We start from the raw sequence: 14,989 nt of genomic DNA on the forward strand, positions 1-14,989 counted from the left end.
CCAGGCTCGAACCAGGCTTGGCTACGTGTGACCGATGGGGGCTGCCTGGGGAGGGCTCAATGCTGAGTCACAGAACCCTGTGTGCAGCCGACAGGACAGGGCTGTGTCAGTCAGGCAGACTTGAACCCTGGCGTCCTAACTCCCAGTCCTCTCTTTAGAGGCTGGGGACCCCAGGCAAGAGGACCTGCCCCCAAGTCTTCCTTGGGAACCAGAGGCACTGAAGCAGGGTGTGGATACCGGGCTGCCCAGACATGCCGTCCTGCGGTGAACTGAGACCGCAGCCCCCGGGGATGGTCACATGCCCTGTCCGATGGACCCCACTGCTGACAACATCACTCCCTGATTTAGACCCCTCTAAATCAGACACACGCCCCTCTTCAGTCCCCAGGGACTCTTCCCGGCCACCAGTCAAGTGCCACAGTCTGTGCACTGGGCCATGACCAGGGTCCAGAGCCCAGGCTGGAACTGCTGCCTTGGCCGTGGGAAGTTAGGGCCACCGTGGCCAGAAGGTTCTGCCCAGCTGCCGGTCACTCCTTGTTTACCAGCCTGATCTGGGGGTAGGGCTCATCACAGGCCACTTCAGCCAACCACCACCCACGGCCAGGGCCAACCACTGCCCCACCCCTTCCCCAAGTCCTCAGAGCTCTGAGAAACACCCACTGGGTACAGAGAAAACTGCCTCCAGCACATTGGGTCCCTGGGGGCAACAGAGTCCAGAGACCCAGGCCTGGGCTGTGCAGACAAGGTTGCACTGAGGATGAGGGCCCCGGTCCCCACATCCCTCAGGGCCCTAAGGACAGTCACCAGGGAAGCACTGTCACCAGGGAACCACAGGCAGGATTCAGGTGGAAGGTGGGGTCCAGAGCACAGGAGAAAAACAACTTTTATTCTTTCAAGAAAATGTAACAACTGGTTGAAGGAAGGAGCACGCTGGCCGCATCCCCTGTCCTAAGCAGGGGTCTGAGATGAGGCCAGGCCTGACCAGGGCTTGGGAGAAGCTAACGGGGCTCCTTGTGGCACCGGGGGGAGGGCTGGGCCAGCTCAGAGGTGGGACTTTGTTCTGTTAGCACCAGGAATCGCCCGCAGCTGCAGCCGGACTCGGAGACAGGACAGTGGGTGGCCCTGCTCTGTCTCCACCTGAGCAGTCTGGGGAGGGGCCGGCGGCAGAAGGCTCCCTGCAGGCGGTCATCTTTGTGTGATTCTCAAATTCACAGCCTAGACTCGGCCCCCCAGCCCCCTGTAAACATGAGAATGGGCTCGTGACTGCCAAGCCCCTAAGACAAGATGAGGGTCCGAGATGTGTGGCTGGGCTTCAGGCGGCCCAGGAGCTGCCGGGCTTTCTCCTGCATGAAGAGCTGGTCCCTGGTCCCCCCGCAGGCCACCACCTTCCAGGCACTGGTCATCTGGGAGGAGGCAAAAGGGTTACCATCCAGGCAGGGGCAGCGTGCTCCCAGGGAAGCCTGGCGACTCTGGTCGGGGAGGGGTGGGGACATTTCTATGACGCTCCCTCCCTCTAGAAGCCACAAGTCTTTCTGTGCTCACTGCACCTTCCTGGTGGACCTGGGGAAGTCACTCCCATCTCTGGGAGTCCTCAGATGTAGAGCAAGGAGGCTAGACCAGGACACAAGCCCCCCCACCCCCACCCCTACTACGCGGCACCAGCCTCCGCATGAGGAAAAGCTACAGCCACGCAGGCTGGTGAGGAGCAGAGAGGGGTTGAGCTGTGCAGATGGTGAGAGGAGCAGGCAGGGCACACCTGCCTTCAAGGACAGAAGTCACAGAGACAATGTCTTAATTACGAGTGAGGCCACATCATGAAGCGGGGGGCTTAGTGGAGGGCGTGGTCTCTAGTACACAGATTCCCTGAGGGAGTGATGTCTGGACAGAGATGTGAAGCCCAGGTTAATCAGGAAGAGGCAAAGCCTGTGCAAAGGCCCTGAGGTGTGAAGCGCACAGAGCAAGGGTCCAAGGAGGATGCACTCACAGGGGCAGGAGTTAGAAAGTGGCCTCGGGGCTTCTGGGCCGCCGGCTTCTCGGGCTTGGCCTGCAGGAAGCCCTCGTTGAGCAGGCTGCTGTCCTCTCTGCTGCCCGACGGGGTGAGGCCAGAGGAGCCTGGTGGGATGTTGGTTGGCTGAAACCAAAACCAAATCGAAGGCTCAACGTTTTGCCATGAGCTCTTCGTGGGAAGGAGAAAACAAAACAGCAGGCACATTCCAGCACCACCACCTCTGCTGGGATCTTGGGCAGGATATTCCTTCTCTAAGCCTGTTTCCTCTTCCAGATGGGAATTCATTTAAAGATTCAGTAGGAAAACAGCTGTAAAGTACCTGTTTCAGAGCCTGGCACCTAGTAAACGCCCAATAATGCTGGTGCCTTTCTACATGAATCTGGTTCCTCCCCGTCCCAGGTGGAGACGAAGATGCTCCAGCTTCTCCTGGGACCAGAAACACCCAGAGGTGCCGGCGTCGACTGGAACTCACTGGGAGCTGCACACAGCACCCCAGGACTCCCGGACCGGCCTTTACCCTCCTAACAGCCTACTGGGCTCAGTGCCCTCATTACAGGCAAGAACCTGAGGCTCAGGGACCTAAGAGATGCCAGAGACCAGAGCCCGGTGTCAGGACTCACCCTAGGCCTCCCACTCCACCTCCTCTGCTCTTAACCACTTGCCCTAACTTTTTCTCTTTCTGTTAATTATTCTACTTGCCCAAGGCGATGCTGGCTGGTCTGGCTGGCGGGCACTGAGTCCCCAGCCTGGCGGGGATGCCTGGCCAAAGGGAGGTTTGTCTGCACGGGCTACGAGAGCAGCAGGCGCACCCGCAGGAGCTGGTCAGGCAATGCTGTCTCATGAACTCTGCCACAGCCCTCACTGTCTGCTACCAGTGGGAGACAGGCTCACCCCACTGTCTGCTGCAAGGGATCACTAGCATGGCATGGTTTCTGGGGCCCAGGCTCTGTGTAGGCAGCAGCCCCCTTGCTGGAGGTTGGCCTGGGAACTGGGAAGCACCCATGCCAGAGCTGAGGTGCCCCAATCCCCTGGCTATGCCCTGAGGCACGTCACCAACCCTCTCCTGGGTCACCCTCGGCAGCAGAACGCAAGGGAAGGCGCTGGGGACTCAGAAACCACAGCTGTCAAACGGGTTCTAGCAAAGCAACTCTTGCCAAACAAACCTTTCTGTGAAAGACACAAGCAGGGCTGTCTGGACTGAAGCCAGGGGGGTGGTGCCCAGCTGCCCCCTCCCTGCTGAGCCCGGCACGTGGAAGCCCAGCCTGAGAATCACCGGACTCCACCTCCAGGGTCCTCTCCAGGCTAAAGGGCTCAAGAGGCGAAGGCCCCCAGGAAGACTCTGTCCCCCCAGCCTCCTGCAGCTCGGGTGGGGAGGAGCAGGTGGCCTCACAGGATGGCTTCTCTCCCAGACCCCTTACCAAAGGCAGAGCCTTGGGCAGTGTGGACATCATCAGCTTCACGTCCTCATCCACAATGTCGAGGGCCAGGGACTTGCGGACTTTCTTGATGGGGCTTCGCCGCAGCTGGGGGAGGAGGAGGTGCTTAGGGCAGGCATTTGGATTCCCCTGGGTCACCACCAGCGCCTGATGACGCCTGCCCCAGCTGCCCTGGTCACAGAACCAGGCCCTGGTGCAGGGGAATCCTCGAGCATGCCCGGCTGGCGAGGATTTTCTGGGGGCAGGGGGGGGGACCGGGACACTTTGGCCCTGCTGCAGACTCTGCCCACAGAGCAGACTGCCCGGCCAGATGCTCAGTGTTGGTACTGAGGACACCAACGCCACCCTCCACTCAACCTCATCCCCAAAGGGACCAAGTGCAGCCCCCAAGTCTCTACTGCACGAAACACTCCCCTAAACAGCCAAGTTACAGCTAAAACACCTACCTGCCGGTGAGTGACACGGAGATGTGGGACCCCACAGGACACAGGCTGTTAAAGGAATGCTCAGCCCCACCCCCGCACTTCCTATAAGCAGGCCAGGGGTCAGCTCCAATGCCAGGGAGGGGCTCTGAGACTAGTACTCACCCCCCAACCCAGCACTGTGCCCCAAACAGGTGCCACCGCGGCTCAGAACCACCTTCGGACACAGAGAGGCCACGGAGGGTCCCGGCCATGCTCTACGTACACGCCCAGGGACGCAGCCCAGTGGGTCCCTCCCAGCCTGGCCACCCACGTTCCCACCCACCCTCTACCCCGGCACACTCCCGTCTTCCCTGCCCCCAGGAGGGCACCTGGAGAGAAAGGGGCACAAAGACACACCCTCCACCCCGGCACACTCCCGTCTTCCCTGCCCCCAGGAGGGCACAAAAAGGGGCACAAAGACAGAGGGGACATGGAGCCACCTGCTGCTGGGAAACCCCACGTGCCCGGCGGCGGGAGAGCTTGTCCAGTACGGCCCAGCCCTGCCCAGAGCAGCTCCCCACCTCACCGGAGCCCGCTGTCCCCCACCTGCTCATGCAGCCAGGACACCTGGCTGGCTCCATACCAAGGATTTCCCTTGAGATCCTCTTTGTGCCCTTTCTACCCCCGTAACACTGTATGTATTGAGGCACTAGGGTGTTTGCCGTTTCCACCCATTGCACTCCTGGAGGAAGCGACCACTCTGGGTCTTGCTTACTGTTCTGACGACCACCCCCAGCCCAGAGCCCACTTCAGAGGGGTCCAAACAGTGCTGAATAAGTGAGGCACCAGTTCAAAGGGGAAGAGGGAAGGGTCCCAGGCACCAAGGCCTTACGTTGGTTGGTTTCACGGACAACCACTCTGCAGGAACAAAGGGCCGGGGCCACAGTTCCACTTCCCCTGGTGCCTTATGTCTACCAGACCCGCTCCCCGCTCGGCCAGCCACTCACCCCAGCCTTCCTCTTCTGCTTCTCGGGCCTCACTTCATCCTCAATGATGAGCTCAATGCCGGCCTCAGAGCGCAGCACCTCCTTCAAGTCCTCCTCCAGGTGCGGGGTCTGGGGCTACAGGCAGGGATGTGAGTGAGGCCCTGCACCCAGACCGTAGGACACAGGCAGAGCCTGCTCACGGGAGCGGCGGGGCAGACCCAGGCAAAGCAGGGAGGAGGCCCAGTGCCGGGACACTGGCCTCACACACAGTATTCACGGCCACTAACTGTCCTGCCTGGGACACTGGCCTCTGCTCACCGAGAGCCGCACAGCCCGGACTGTCCCCACTTGACCACAGCCAACCTCACACAACCCGGGGAAATAGCTGTCTACCTCTTCCACGAGGTAGAAATGGAGGCTCAGAGAGGGCGAGACCCCAGCCCAAGGCCACACAGCTGTGAGGTTGGAACCTGGATGCACTCAAAACCCTAACTCCTTCACCCCTCAGTCCCACAGTAATGGGGACATTGATTCCATTTCCCTTTCTCGGGCCTGGGGGCTCAGGCGGCAGAGACCAGGGGAGGGAGAGAGCTACTGAGCAGCAGGTGTAGGGTACAGTAACACCCGAGAAGTCACTCTAAAAGCCCCCATGTGGGCTTCCCTGGTGGCGCAGTGGTTAAGAATCCGCCTGCCAATGAAGGTGACACGGGTTCGAGCCCTGGGTCTGGGACGATCCCACATGCCGCAGAGCAACTAAGCCCGGGCGCCACAACTACTGAGCATGCGAGCCACAACTACTCAGCCCACGTGCTGCAACTACTGAAGTCCATGCGCCTAGAACCCGCGCTCCACAAGAGAAGCCACCGCAATGAGAAGCCTGTGCACAGCAACAAAGAGTAGCTCCCGCTCACCACAACTAGAGAAAGCCCGCGCACAGCCACGAAGACCCAACGCAGCCAAAAATAAAGAAATTAATAAATTTATTTAAAAAATAATAATAAAAGCCCCCATGTACTTGAACTATCGCTGCCAAGGGCAGATTCACCCTCCAGCTGTGCCTGGAGAGCCCGCAGACCTCTTAGTATCCGGGAGCCGAACCCCACTCAGACAGGAAAGGGCAGTGCTGACTGGGGCCTGGCCTGGGGCCTGTGCAACTCCACCAGCTGCATCCCAGCATGGGGAGACCACGGCTCCACCACCCAGACCCCACGTGGTGAGCACGGAGGGGAGCTCGCTGCAGGCTTTGTCCACAGGAAATGCTTCTCCACAACCTGCCTTTCTCCCACCTTCAGCTGGTTTCTAAGACACAGCCTATTTCGGAAAACCCGGGGTGCCAGCTCTCTCTTTTGCCCTTGGGGAAAGCAGGACCGTCCCGCGAACCAGGAAGAGTCAGGGGAGAAGGGCCGTTCTCACACTGCTGGGGAAGCACGCCAGGAGGTGTCTTCTCACTGGCGAGCCATCTCCAGCCCACCCGAGTGCTTTCCCGTGTTTTGCAAAGGACGGGCAATTGGTCAAAAGGCTTCGGTTTGAGGAGCAATTCGACACTTTCCTGAACCAGCCCCAGCGCCCGAGCAGGTCCTTCTCCGTCCCAACTCCTGCCCATGTTCCGCTTGGCATGGCCATGTGCTGAGTATTTAGTCATTTATGCACTTACATGCTGAACGCCAGCTTCCACCACCCCAAACTCCCAGCTTCACCAGGACGCCACCGTGGCTCCAGCACCCAGCACCGCCTGGCACGTGGCAGCTGCTCAAGAGAGGTCTGATGAACTGGTAACTCCACCCCGGGGGCCCCATTTGTAAAACTAGGGTATCTGCAACTTCTCAAGGCTGTTGGGAGAATCTAATGAGATCTCAGAGGGACGGGGCCCTGTGAACTGTAAATGGCTGGAGGACCAGCCCGGCCGTACCACGTACCAGGGGCTTTAGTGGTCCGTACTTCTCCAGGGCGTTCTTGAACGGGGTCGGTGTGTGAGGAGTGCTGTCCCTGGAGTACTTCTGATCTGGGGTTACAAACCTGCCGGGGACAGAGGAGGTGGCTTCACGACGGGGCTGGGGGCAGACACCAGCTGCTCTGCTGCAGGCTGCCCGTGAGTCCCACACCGCCCTCCACCAGACCTCTGCCTCAGCAGCAGGGAGGCCACCCCCGGACACAGTCTCTTCCCATCACACTTGCCCACACACCCACCTCCCCACCCCCGAAGGGAGTTACGGGGGCTGAGAGGAAGGGCTATCCTCAGAAACGGGAAAGGGTCTGAGAGGGTCCAGCACACCCGAAAGGCTGGAAGAACGACTGAGAAGGCTGCTGTCACTAGGATTCTCCATAAAACAAGGCCGGCCTGTGGCCACACTGCAGAACCAGCGAGAGAAGGGGGAGGCGAGGAAGGTGGGGATCCAGGAAGACCGCATCCCTCTCCAACCTCTCTCCGGAGAAGCAGCGACTCCTTTTGTGGTTCCAGCTGTCTGTTTAAGAACTTCAAGTCCAGGATTTTGGCTTGAATAGAGAATCATTTCTCATGAAACGTTATCTAAGTATCAATTCTTTTTCTTGCTTCCAGCCTATGTTTAAGAGCTTAGATTTGAAGTCCAGGATTTCGGCTTGAAAGGAGAATCATTTCTCATGAAGCCTACTTATGTTAAATGTTAGATCAACTCTTGAGAGACTGACTTCTGACCAAGCGATTCATACATCTTTTCTGAAATTACGTATCATGACAAGAACTAAAACTCCTGAACTGATTCCTGAATTACAACTTAACTGCTGAAACATGAATAACAATGCTTCTTCCCCGGCACGTGTAACAAGCAGAAGACCAGTTAGGTAACTCTCTCTACCTGGAATTCAAGAGTCACGATGACACAAGGGAGGAAACTTATTGTGAGAGCACCTCCACAGAAGCAGGTAAGCAACCTGTACAGGCTGGAGGTGAAACGCTGTGCTTCACACACACGGGAGGCGGGGCACGGCCGTCCCTCCTGACTAAGCACCAGAGAGGCGAGAGAACCGGGGGCCCGTCTGTCCTCCACGCAGGGCTACTCAAACACAGTGGATCTGCACTTGAAACTTATAAAGGATGCAGAGATTAAATTTTTCGTGGCAGTGTGGACTCTCTCCATTTCTGAGATTAGAAAACCATCAAGTTAAAAAATAAAAAACGGGGAATTCCCTAGTGGTCCAGTGGTTAGAATTCCGCGTGCTCTCACTGCCGAGGGCGCAGGTTCAATCCCTGGTCAGGGAACTAAGATTCCTCAAGCCATGCGGCGCGGCCAAAAAAAAGAAAAAAAAAAAGAAAGAATTAGAACAGAGGTGAAGCAGCAGACTACCCTGACGGAAGTGAAGAGGTGTGGTGACCAGGAGGAGGCGGCCTTCCTGTAACAGAGTCTCAGGCGGTTTTCCAAGGGGTCCCTCCCCCAGAGAACCTCCTGCGCCAGGCCGGCCACTGCTTGGGGAGGGGCAGGCCCAGTGCAGGTGGGGCGGGGGCACAGCACTCACGCAGCGTGTTTCTGGTGCAGGGGTGTCTTATCCCGGTGCAGTGGCGTGGTGACCACCACCTTCTGGCTGCACACGGGGGTGGACGTCAGCGAGGGGCCCTCCAGCTCTAGTGTGTCCTGTTTGTTCCAGAAGTTCAGAAACTGCCAGGAAGACAAAGGAAACAAGACAAGGTGATGACCTCAGAGCCCACCGGCAGGCGCCAGAGAGCAGAGGCCAGGACAGATGGGCAGGGACCCACTGAGCAGGTCCATGTAGACCCCAGGCTGGGCATCACCCAATCCTCGCTTTGCCAGGATGATGGGAGGTCCATCTCCCACCCCCACGTGCTGCTGACGGTGTACTTAAGGCAAAGGAAGCTGACCGAGAGCAGCTCCTTTTCAGAAAAGAAAGTAGCTCTTAAATGAACTGCGACAGGCGGGTCAGTGATGATGGAGATGGTGACATCAACACTTAGACACACCCTCTCACACCAGAGCTGAGCAATGCACACTGAGAATTTCACATAGTTTTCACAGATCCTCTGAAATGTAAAGATTACGATCCCCCTTTACAGATAAGAGAGGTTTGGATTCTTGCGCTGAGTGCTAGAGGTAGGGGCGGGACTCAAACCCAGATCTGAAGCACCACCCTCTCCCCTCTGCCCTGAAGGTGCCCTTGGCAGCTCAGGGCCACCTGCAGCCCTCAGGCCCACTGCCCTCTGCAGGGTCCCTGGGCAGGGCAGCTGCACCCCGTCACCCTGGGCTGCTCTCTGGGCAGCTCCAGCCCTGCTGTCTTCCTTCTCCAGCCAGCAGCCCTCACGGGGGGCCTGCTATGGGCGAAACTGTGTTCTCCCCAAATTCACACGTTTACACCGTAACTCCCAGTACCTCAGACTGTGATTGTATTTGGAGATGGGCCTTTAAAGAGGTGATTATGGTAAAATGAGGCCACATGGGTGTGCCCTGATCCAATAAGACTGGTGTCCTTAGAAGAAGTTTACAAAAGAAGAAGAGATTATAAGAGAAAAGAGATTAGGACACAGACACTGAAGGAAGACCACCTGAAGACACAGAGAGGAGATTACCACCTAGAAGCCAGAGACCTCAGAAGAAACCAATCCTGCTCACACCCTCTCGGACTTCTAGACTCCAGAACTAAGAAAATGAGTCCGTTGTTCCAGTCCCCCTGTGTGCAGTTCTTTGTCACGGCAGCCCAAGTGAACTAACACAGGGCACCTTGCAGAACCACCAGACATCCCGATACAAAGGTCTGGCCTCAGTCCTTCTACAGCAGAGACGGTGGCCTCTGGAAACATGCCACCACTGGGCCTCATTCTCTCACGTCCCCACAGGAGGGAGGAGACCCTTGAGACCCAAAGCCGCTGCCCCCCCTTGCCCCACCCCTCCAGTCTATCCCCCACCCACAGCCCCCAGCGCAGTGCATACCCCCTAGCTGTACCCAGGACTCTCCGAGGCCCCAGCCCCCATCCCTCAACCCTCCTCCTGTCCCCATCAGTCCTCCTGCCCCCCGTCCGTGAGCCCTAGCTCTGGACTTCACACCACACTCTGCTCTCCCCTTGACTCCAAGCCTTTATTCAAGCCGATCAATCGGTCAGCAACCCCCACCTGGGACACCACTCTGAGTGCCTCCCTCACCACTAGGAAAGACAGGGCCCCCAGGCTCCCCCCAGCACTGTGTCTATTACAAACAGAGCCTGGGAAGCAGTACTCAACACAACAAGCCCTCAGCGACTCAATAACTGCTCCTCCCACAGCCCTTTCCTCAGGAAATGGTGACCACCAAGTCCCCCACCCCAGCCATCCTCTCATGGGCAGGGCTGTCATCAGCCCCTTCGCTCCCCAGGGCTGGCAAACCTGCTATAAAATCGGTGCTCAGTAAACTCACTCTTAACACACACCGAGTCCTCTTCCCTTCTCGGCCCTTTTATCACCCTCTGCCCCCAGCTCCAGCAATCCCCCTGCTCATAGAAGCCCTGGCTGACACCCTTCCCCGACTAGATGCACCCGAAGTACCAGAAGCCGCCTTTTTTACTCCATTCAGCACGTTTATTTGGGTGCTTTTTTATTAACTGGTCTTCCCATCAGCACGGACGCTTCATGAGGGCAGGGCCAGGCCCGTTTCTGCCCTCCAGGGTCCCCAGCACTGGGCACAGGGGGGCTGTCACCCGCACCCAGAGAACAGTCGGGGTGGGGTCCACGCACCTGGGAGGGCGAGAAGGGCAGGGTCTTGACGGGCGTGCTCTTCGGGGTGAGGCTGTTGCAGGAGTCCAGGAAGGACAGGCTGGCGCTGTTCTCCGTGACAGGTGACAGGGCGACTCGCCTCTTCTTCTGCCGCTTGAGCACCGAGGGCGGCGTGCTGATGCCCGAGCCCCCCACGTCAGTGCTGGGGGAGATGGGGATCAGCTCGCCCCGGCTGCTCCGGCTCAGGTCCGAGATGGTGTGGCCATCCAGGCGGTACTCGGTCACGCTGGGCACAGCGGCGGCAGGCTGGCGGGGTGGCGGGGCCTGCTGCTGCTGCTGCTGCGATGGGTGGGGCTGCACCGGACTGCCGCCAATGCTGCCCTCTGCGGACGGCTCCTCGGGGAGGTCAAACTTACTCAGGTCACACCAGGCATCGGGGTCCTGCCCAGAGAGGGGGTTTAGGAATAACTGCAACGGCTCTGCTTTTGTACCGGTTCACATACCACAGGGCTCATTCGTTAAAGGAAAATACACGAGCATCAAGCACGAGCCTACAGGGACCTCCCTGGCGGTCCAGCGGTTAAGACTCCACGCTTCCACTGCATGGGGCACGGGTTCGTTCCCCGGTCAGGGAACTAAGATCCCGCAAGCCGCGGGGCACAGCCAAAAAAAAAAAAAAAGGATGATCCCACAGCCCAGAAACCATCACCCTTAACATTGGCCTGCCTTTCCTCAGATCCTTCTTTGTATCTGTATTTGGAAACATAACCGAAGTCACATCATGCCCGTGGCTGCTTGCTGTTACTTACAAAAATGTTCTGTGCGTTTTTAAGATATACAAAAAGCACAAAGAAAACTCACATACCCATCAATAAGCCTAAGAAATAAAACCTTGTCACTAAAGCGCCAGGTCCACCTGGCACACCCTCTGCCCGCATGCAGGATATCACGGCCTGAATTTACCATCTTTATGCGTTTGTTCATCAATTACCACTTACATGTGTCCCTAAATATTTAGTATTTTCAATGTTTCTAACTTTAGTACAAATCATTTCTAGTTAACTTCTTTTTTCCATTTAAAGTTTCGGTAAAGCTGGAATAATGATTGCACCTCATTCTATTACCTATGAGTTTAATATTGACTATCAATATTAGTTGTTATTATAGTGAAAAAAGGTCAACTTTTAACAATTTTAAGGGCTGTAAAATGTACCATCATTTGGACATGTTACATAATTGTCCCCTTTCTATAGGACATTAGGTTTTCCCCCCTAATTCTTAAAAATTAAAAATAGCATCTTTATGAACATCTTGGATGTAAATCTTCTCCTGCGTTTGTAGCTATTTCCTTAACAGAGAACTGGAAGTGAGGCTTTGGGCCCGAGGCCGTGAGCAGGTTGGAGGGTCTCGATTTGCCGGCCACGTACCCAGAGCGCACCACTGGGCTCCATGACCCTGTCAATCGCAGCGCCTCCTTGGGTGCTTCACCTACACTGTTTCCAACCCCACAGCCACCCTGCTAGAGAAGCATTACTTTCCCTTCTCATACTGAGGAAGCCAGGTCAGAGAGGGTGTGATCGCCCTGAAGTCACTAAGTTTCCAAGAGCAATTCTAAGAGGCATGCCCACGTCTTTCTGCCCTTGCCCAGTAAACTACAACCCAGCCCAAAGGCTTCTGGATACAGAAGTTTCCACTGGTCCCTGGAGGTCTGGCCCTGAATGGACCAAGACCCTAGTGGTGATTTCTATTTCTGGTCCTTGGAGCTCAAAGAAGCCTGGCAAGTTCACTGCTAAGGGTGGAGGCCGGCTCAGAGCTGTGCCGTCTCCAGGCATTCCTCCCAGCAGCCAACCCCAACCTCGGAGAGGCCCGGAATGGATGGCATCTAACAGACCAGAGCACATGCTACAAGGACTGCCCGGAGAGACAGACGGCAGTGTTTCTGCAACTACTATCGCTCCCCATCAGTCGCTGAAGGTCATCGTGGAGAGCTCGAGCTCGGCACTCGCCAGCTGTGTGACACTGGACAAGCCTCCTAACCTCTCTGAGCTTGAGCTGAGTCCACCACCCACTCCACCGGCACCAGCAGTGCAGAGTGGGCCCACTCTCATCTCAACCCTTCCTCAGAGCCCAAAGGAGTGACAGCCCACGGTGGCCCCGGAGCTATTTGCTGAACAGACTGACACACGCATCGCTACCCTGAAATCCCTTGTAGTGAAGGGGACACCACAGTCCCAGCCACTAGGGGCAAGAGGTGAGACCCAGAGCCAGAGGGTCTGAGCAGACAGCCCACCTGAGACCCACCCCACCATCTAAACGCTCACTGGGCAGGACAGTGGAGCACAGCATGATGGTTAAGACCTTACTTGCTGTGTGACCTTTGACCTTTGGGTACACTTACTTGATCTCTCTGAGCCTCAGTCTCATCTGCAAAACACAGAAAGGACACCCCTCACAGGATACCGTGCGGACTATGTGTTAAACCCACAGCCTGGTATTTAGCAAATGCTCAATAAACAACATCAATATTCTCAGCCAACAGGAGGAAGCCCAAGGGGGAAGGTGAGTATGGGCGCTGCCCACTGAACCCCTCTACCCCTGGTCGCCGGCCTCTTGCCCACCACCTTCTAAAACCCACTTCACACCACAGGCCTGGCTGATGGACCTGGGAGGTCCCACCTTGGTCACACCCCCCACCGGGTGCCTTCCCCAAAGGGGCACAGTCCACAGGCAGCGCGGCCCCAGGGGCAGCTGTACCTGAGCAATCAGGACCCGCTCACCACTGCAGCCCCAAACCCTGGCCCTTCCCAGGGGCCTCTCCAGGGACACACAACCACCTGTGCTGCCACAAACACCAGTGCCCACCCGGGCTGTGTTACCGCTTCAAACACCCTTCCCCATCAGCCCTGAGGACTCTGTCGTACGGCTTCCACCGCGAGCCCTCCCAGCCCACCCTGCGCTGTACAGGTGAGGCAGGAGCTCCCCGAGGGCAGGCGCTGCACAGCCACTATCTTGGCATCACCAGGCCCTGGTGCTGGGCTGGGCACTCGGCACCAGCTGAGCCACATCAGCGAGACAACGAACGGACGGAAGGACGGACGCCTACGGAGAGAAAGTGCTCCCTGCTGGGGGTGCTCGGGGCCCACTGTGAAGCGCCGTGACCAACATTACCGACTCGATCAAGTCCAGGGCTTCAGAGAGGCTGGAGCCCACGGCAGGGATGAGGAGGTTTGCGGCCTCCACCACCCACTTGTAGGGCAGGCTGGTTTCCGGCGAGGAGCCCTCCTGGTCTTCACGCTTGGGGAAGTCCTCCAGCGGCTCTGGCGTCTGCACTCCATCCAGCTCTGTGGGGACGGGCTCCTGCTCCTGGGAGGGGGCAGCCGCCGTGGCCTCCTCCTCACTGCTCTCCTCTTCCTTCAGGGCAGGGAACGCCGGGGGCCAGCCGGTCACGAGACTTCCCTGGTGGGCACAGGGCACGCGGTTTGGATTTTTCGTTATGAGATATAAACTATGCCGTATTCCAGCTAACAGTGCACAACCCGAATCTAATAATAAGGAAACACAAGTGAACCCAAACTGAGAGACAGTCTATAACATAACTAGCCCTACCTTATGCTTCAAAAACATCAGTATCGTGAAAGGCTCGGAAAGGCTGATGAACTATCCCAGATAAAATTAGACGAAAGACATATGACAACGAAGCAGTGTCTAAACCTGGACTGGATCACGGGCAGGAAAAAGTGGAATCTAGACGGTAGGTTAGTCAAAAGTCCCCGCACCAATGTTAAATTCCAAGTGCGTACTGTTGTCACACAGGTGAATGTCCTTATTTTGAGGAACACACACTCAAGTATTAAGAAATAAAAGGCACAATGTATGGAATCAACTCTCAAATAACTCAGGTTAAAAAAATATGCATATTGGAACTTCCCTGGTGGTCCGACGGCTAAGACTCCAGGCTTTCGCTGCAGGGGGCCTGGATCCGCATGCCACAGCCATTAAGTAAATGATTAACTACAGGGTCTTTAAAAAAAATAAATGTACATAGAGAAAGATAAAGCAAATCTGACAAATGTTAATGAACCCAGTAAAGGATACAGGCGAGCAGTTTTCTTGCAACTTTTCTGTATACTTAATATTATTTCAAAATGAAAGTTTGAAAAAGGAGTGGAGACTAATTTTTTTTTTTTTTGAGACTGACTTTGTGACAGGAAAGAAATAAAGAAAAAGAGGTAGATCGTTAGGGCAATCGCTCTCCTGGCAGAACCTCCGAAACAAGCTTGACTCCTTGACCTGACGGCCCCTGAGGAGCCTTGCAAACAGCACAAGTGATTAACAGAGGCCTGGTCGAGCGCGAGAAGCGGTCCAGTGTTAACGGGGTGGGGGGGAACGTGGTCTCTGGATGCAGACAGAGCTCTGCCATTTCCCTGCTCCGGCAAGCCTGTGATGAGGGTCAGTGTCCTCGCCTATAAAATGAGGACACTGA

General features: G+C 56.6%; 1 protein-coding gene across 2 annotated transcripts in view; it reads right to left on the minus strand.

Annotated features, from left to right (window-relative positions):
* Positions 1–865: 865 nt before the first annotated feature.
* MYBL2 (MYB proto-oncogene like 2) overlaps positions 866–14,989 on the minus strand; it is a 28,225-nt gene continuing 14,101 nt past the window's right edge. For both annotated transcript variants that reach the window (XM_027078268.1, XM_027078267.1), the window contains 8 exons: positions 13,675–13,962; positions 10,528–10,947; positions 8,327–8,466; positions 6,751–6,850; positions 4,856–4,969; positions 3,427–3,531; positions 1,985–2,131; positions 866–1,403 (listed from right to left, as the gene is read on the minus strand). In XM_027078268.1, the coding sequence (XP_026934069.1) occupies positions 1,275–1,403; positions 1,985–2,131; positions 3,427–3,531; positions 4,856–4,969; positions 6,751–6,850; positions 8,327–8,466; positions 10,528–10,947; positions 13,675–13,962 (1,443 nt within the window). In that variant the 3' untranslated portion in view covers positions 866–1,274. The remainder of the gene's footprint in view (positions 1,404–1,984; positions 2,132–3,426; positions 3,532–4,855; positions 4,970–6,750; positions 6,851–8,326; positions 8,467–10,527; positions 10,948–13,674; positions 13,963–14,989) is intronic.

This window comes from Aethalodelphis obliquidens, unplaced genomic scaffold (assembly GCF_003676395.1).
Source record: "Aethalodelphis obliquidens isolate GAN/ISIS:26980383/991018 unplaced genomic scaffold, ASM367639v1 scaffold42, whole genome shotgun sequence".
Classification (NCBI taxonomy): domain Eukaryota; kingdom Metazoa; phylum Chordata; class Mammalia; order Artiodactyla; family Delphinidae; genus Aethalodelphis; species Aethalodelphis obliquidens.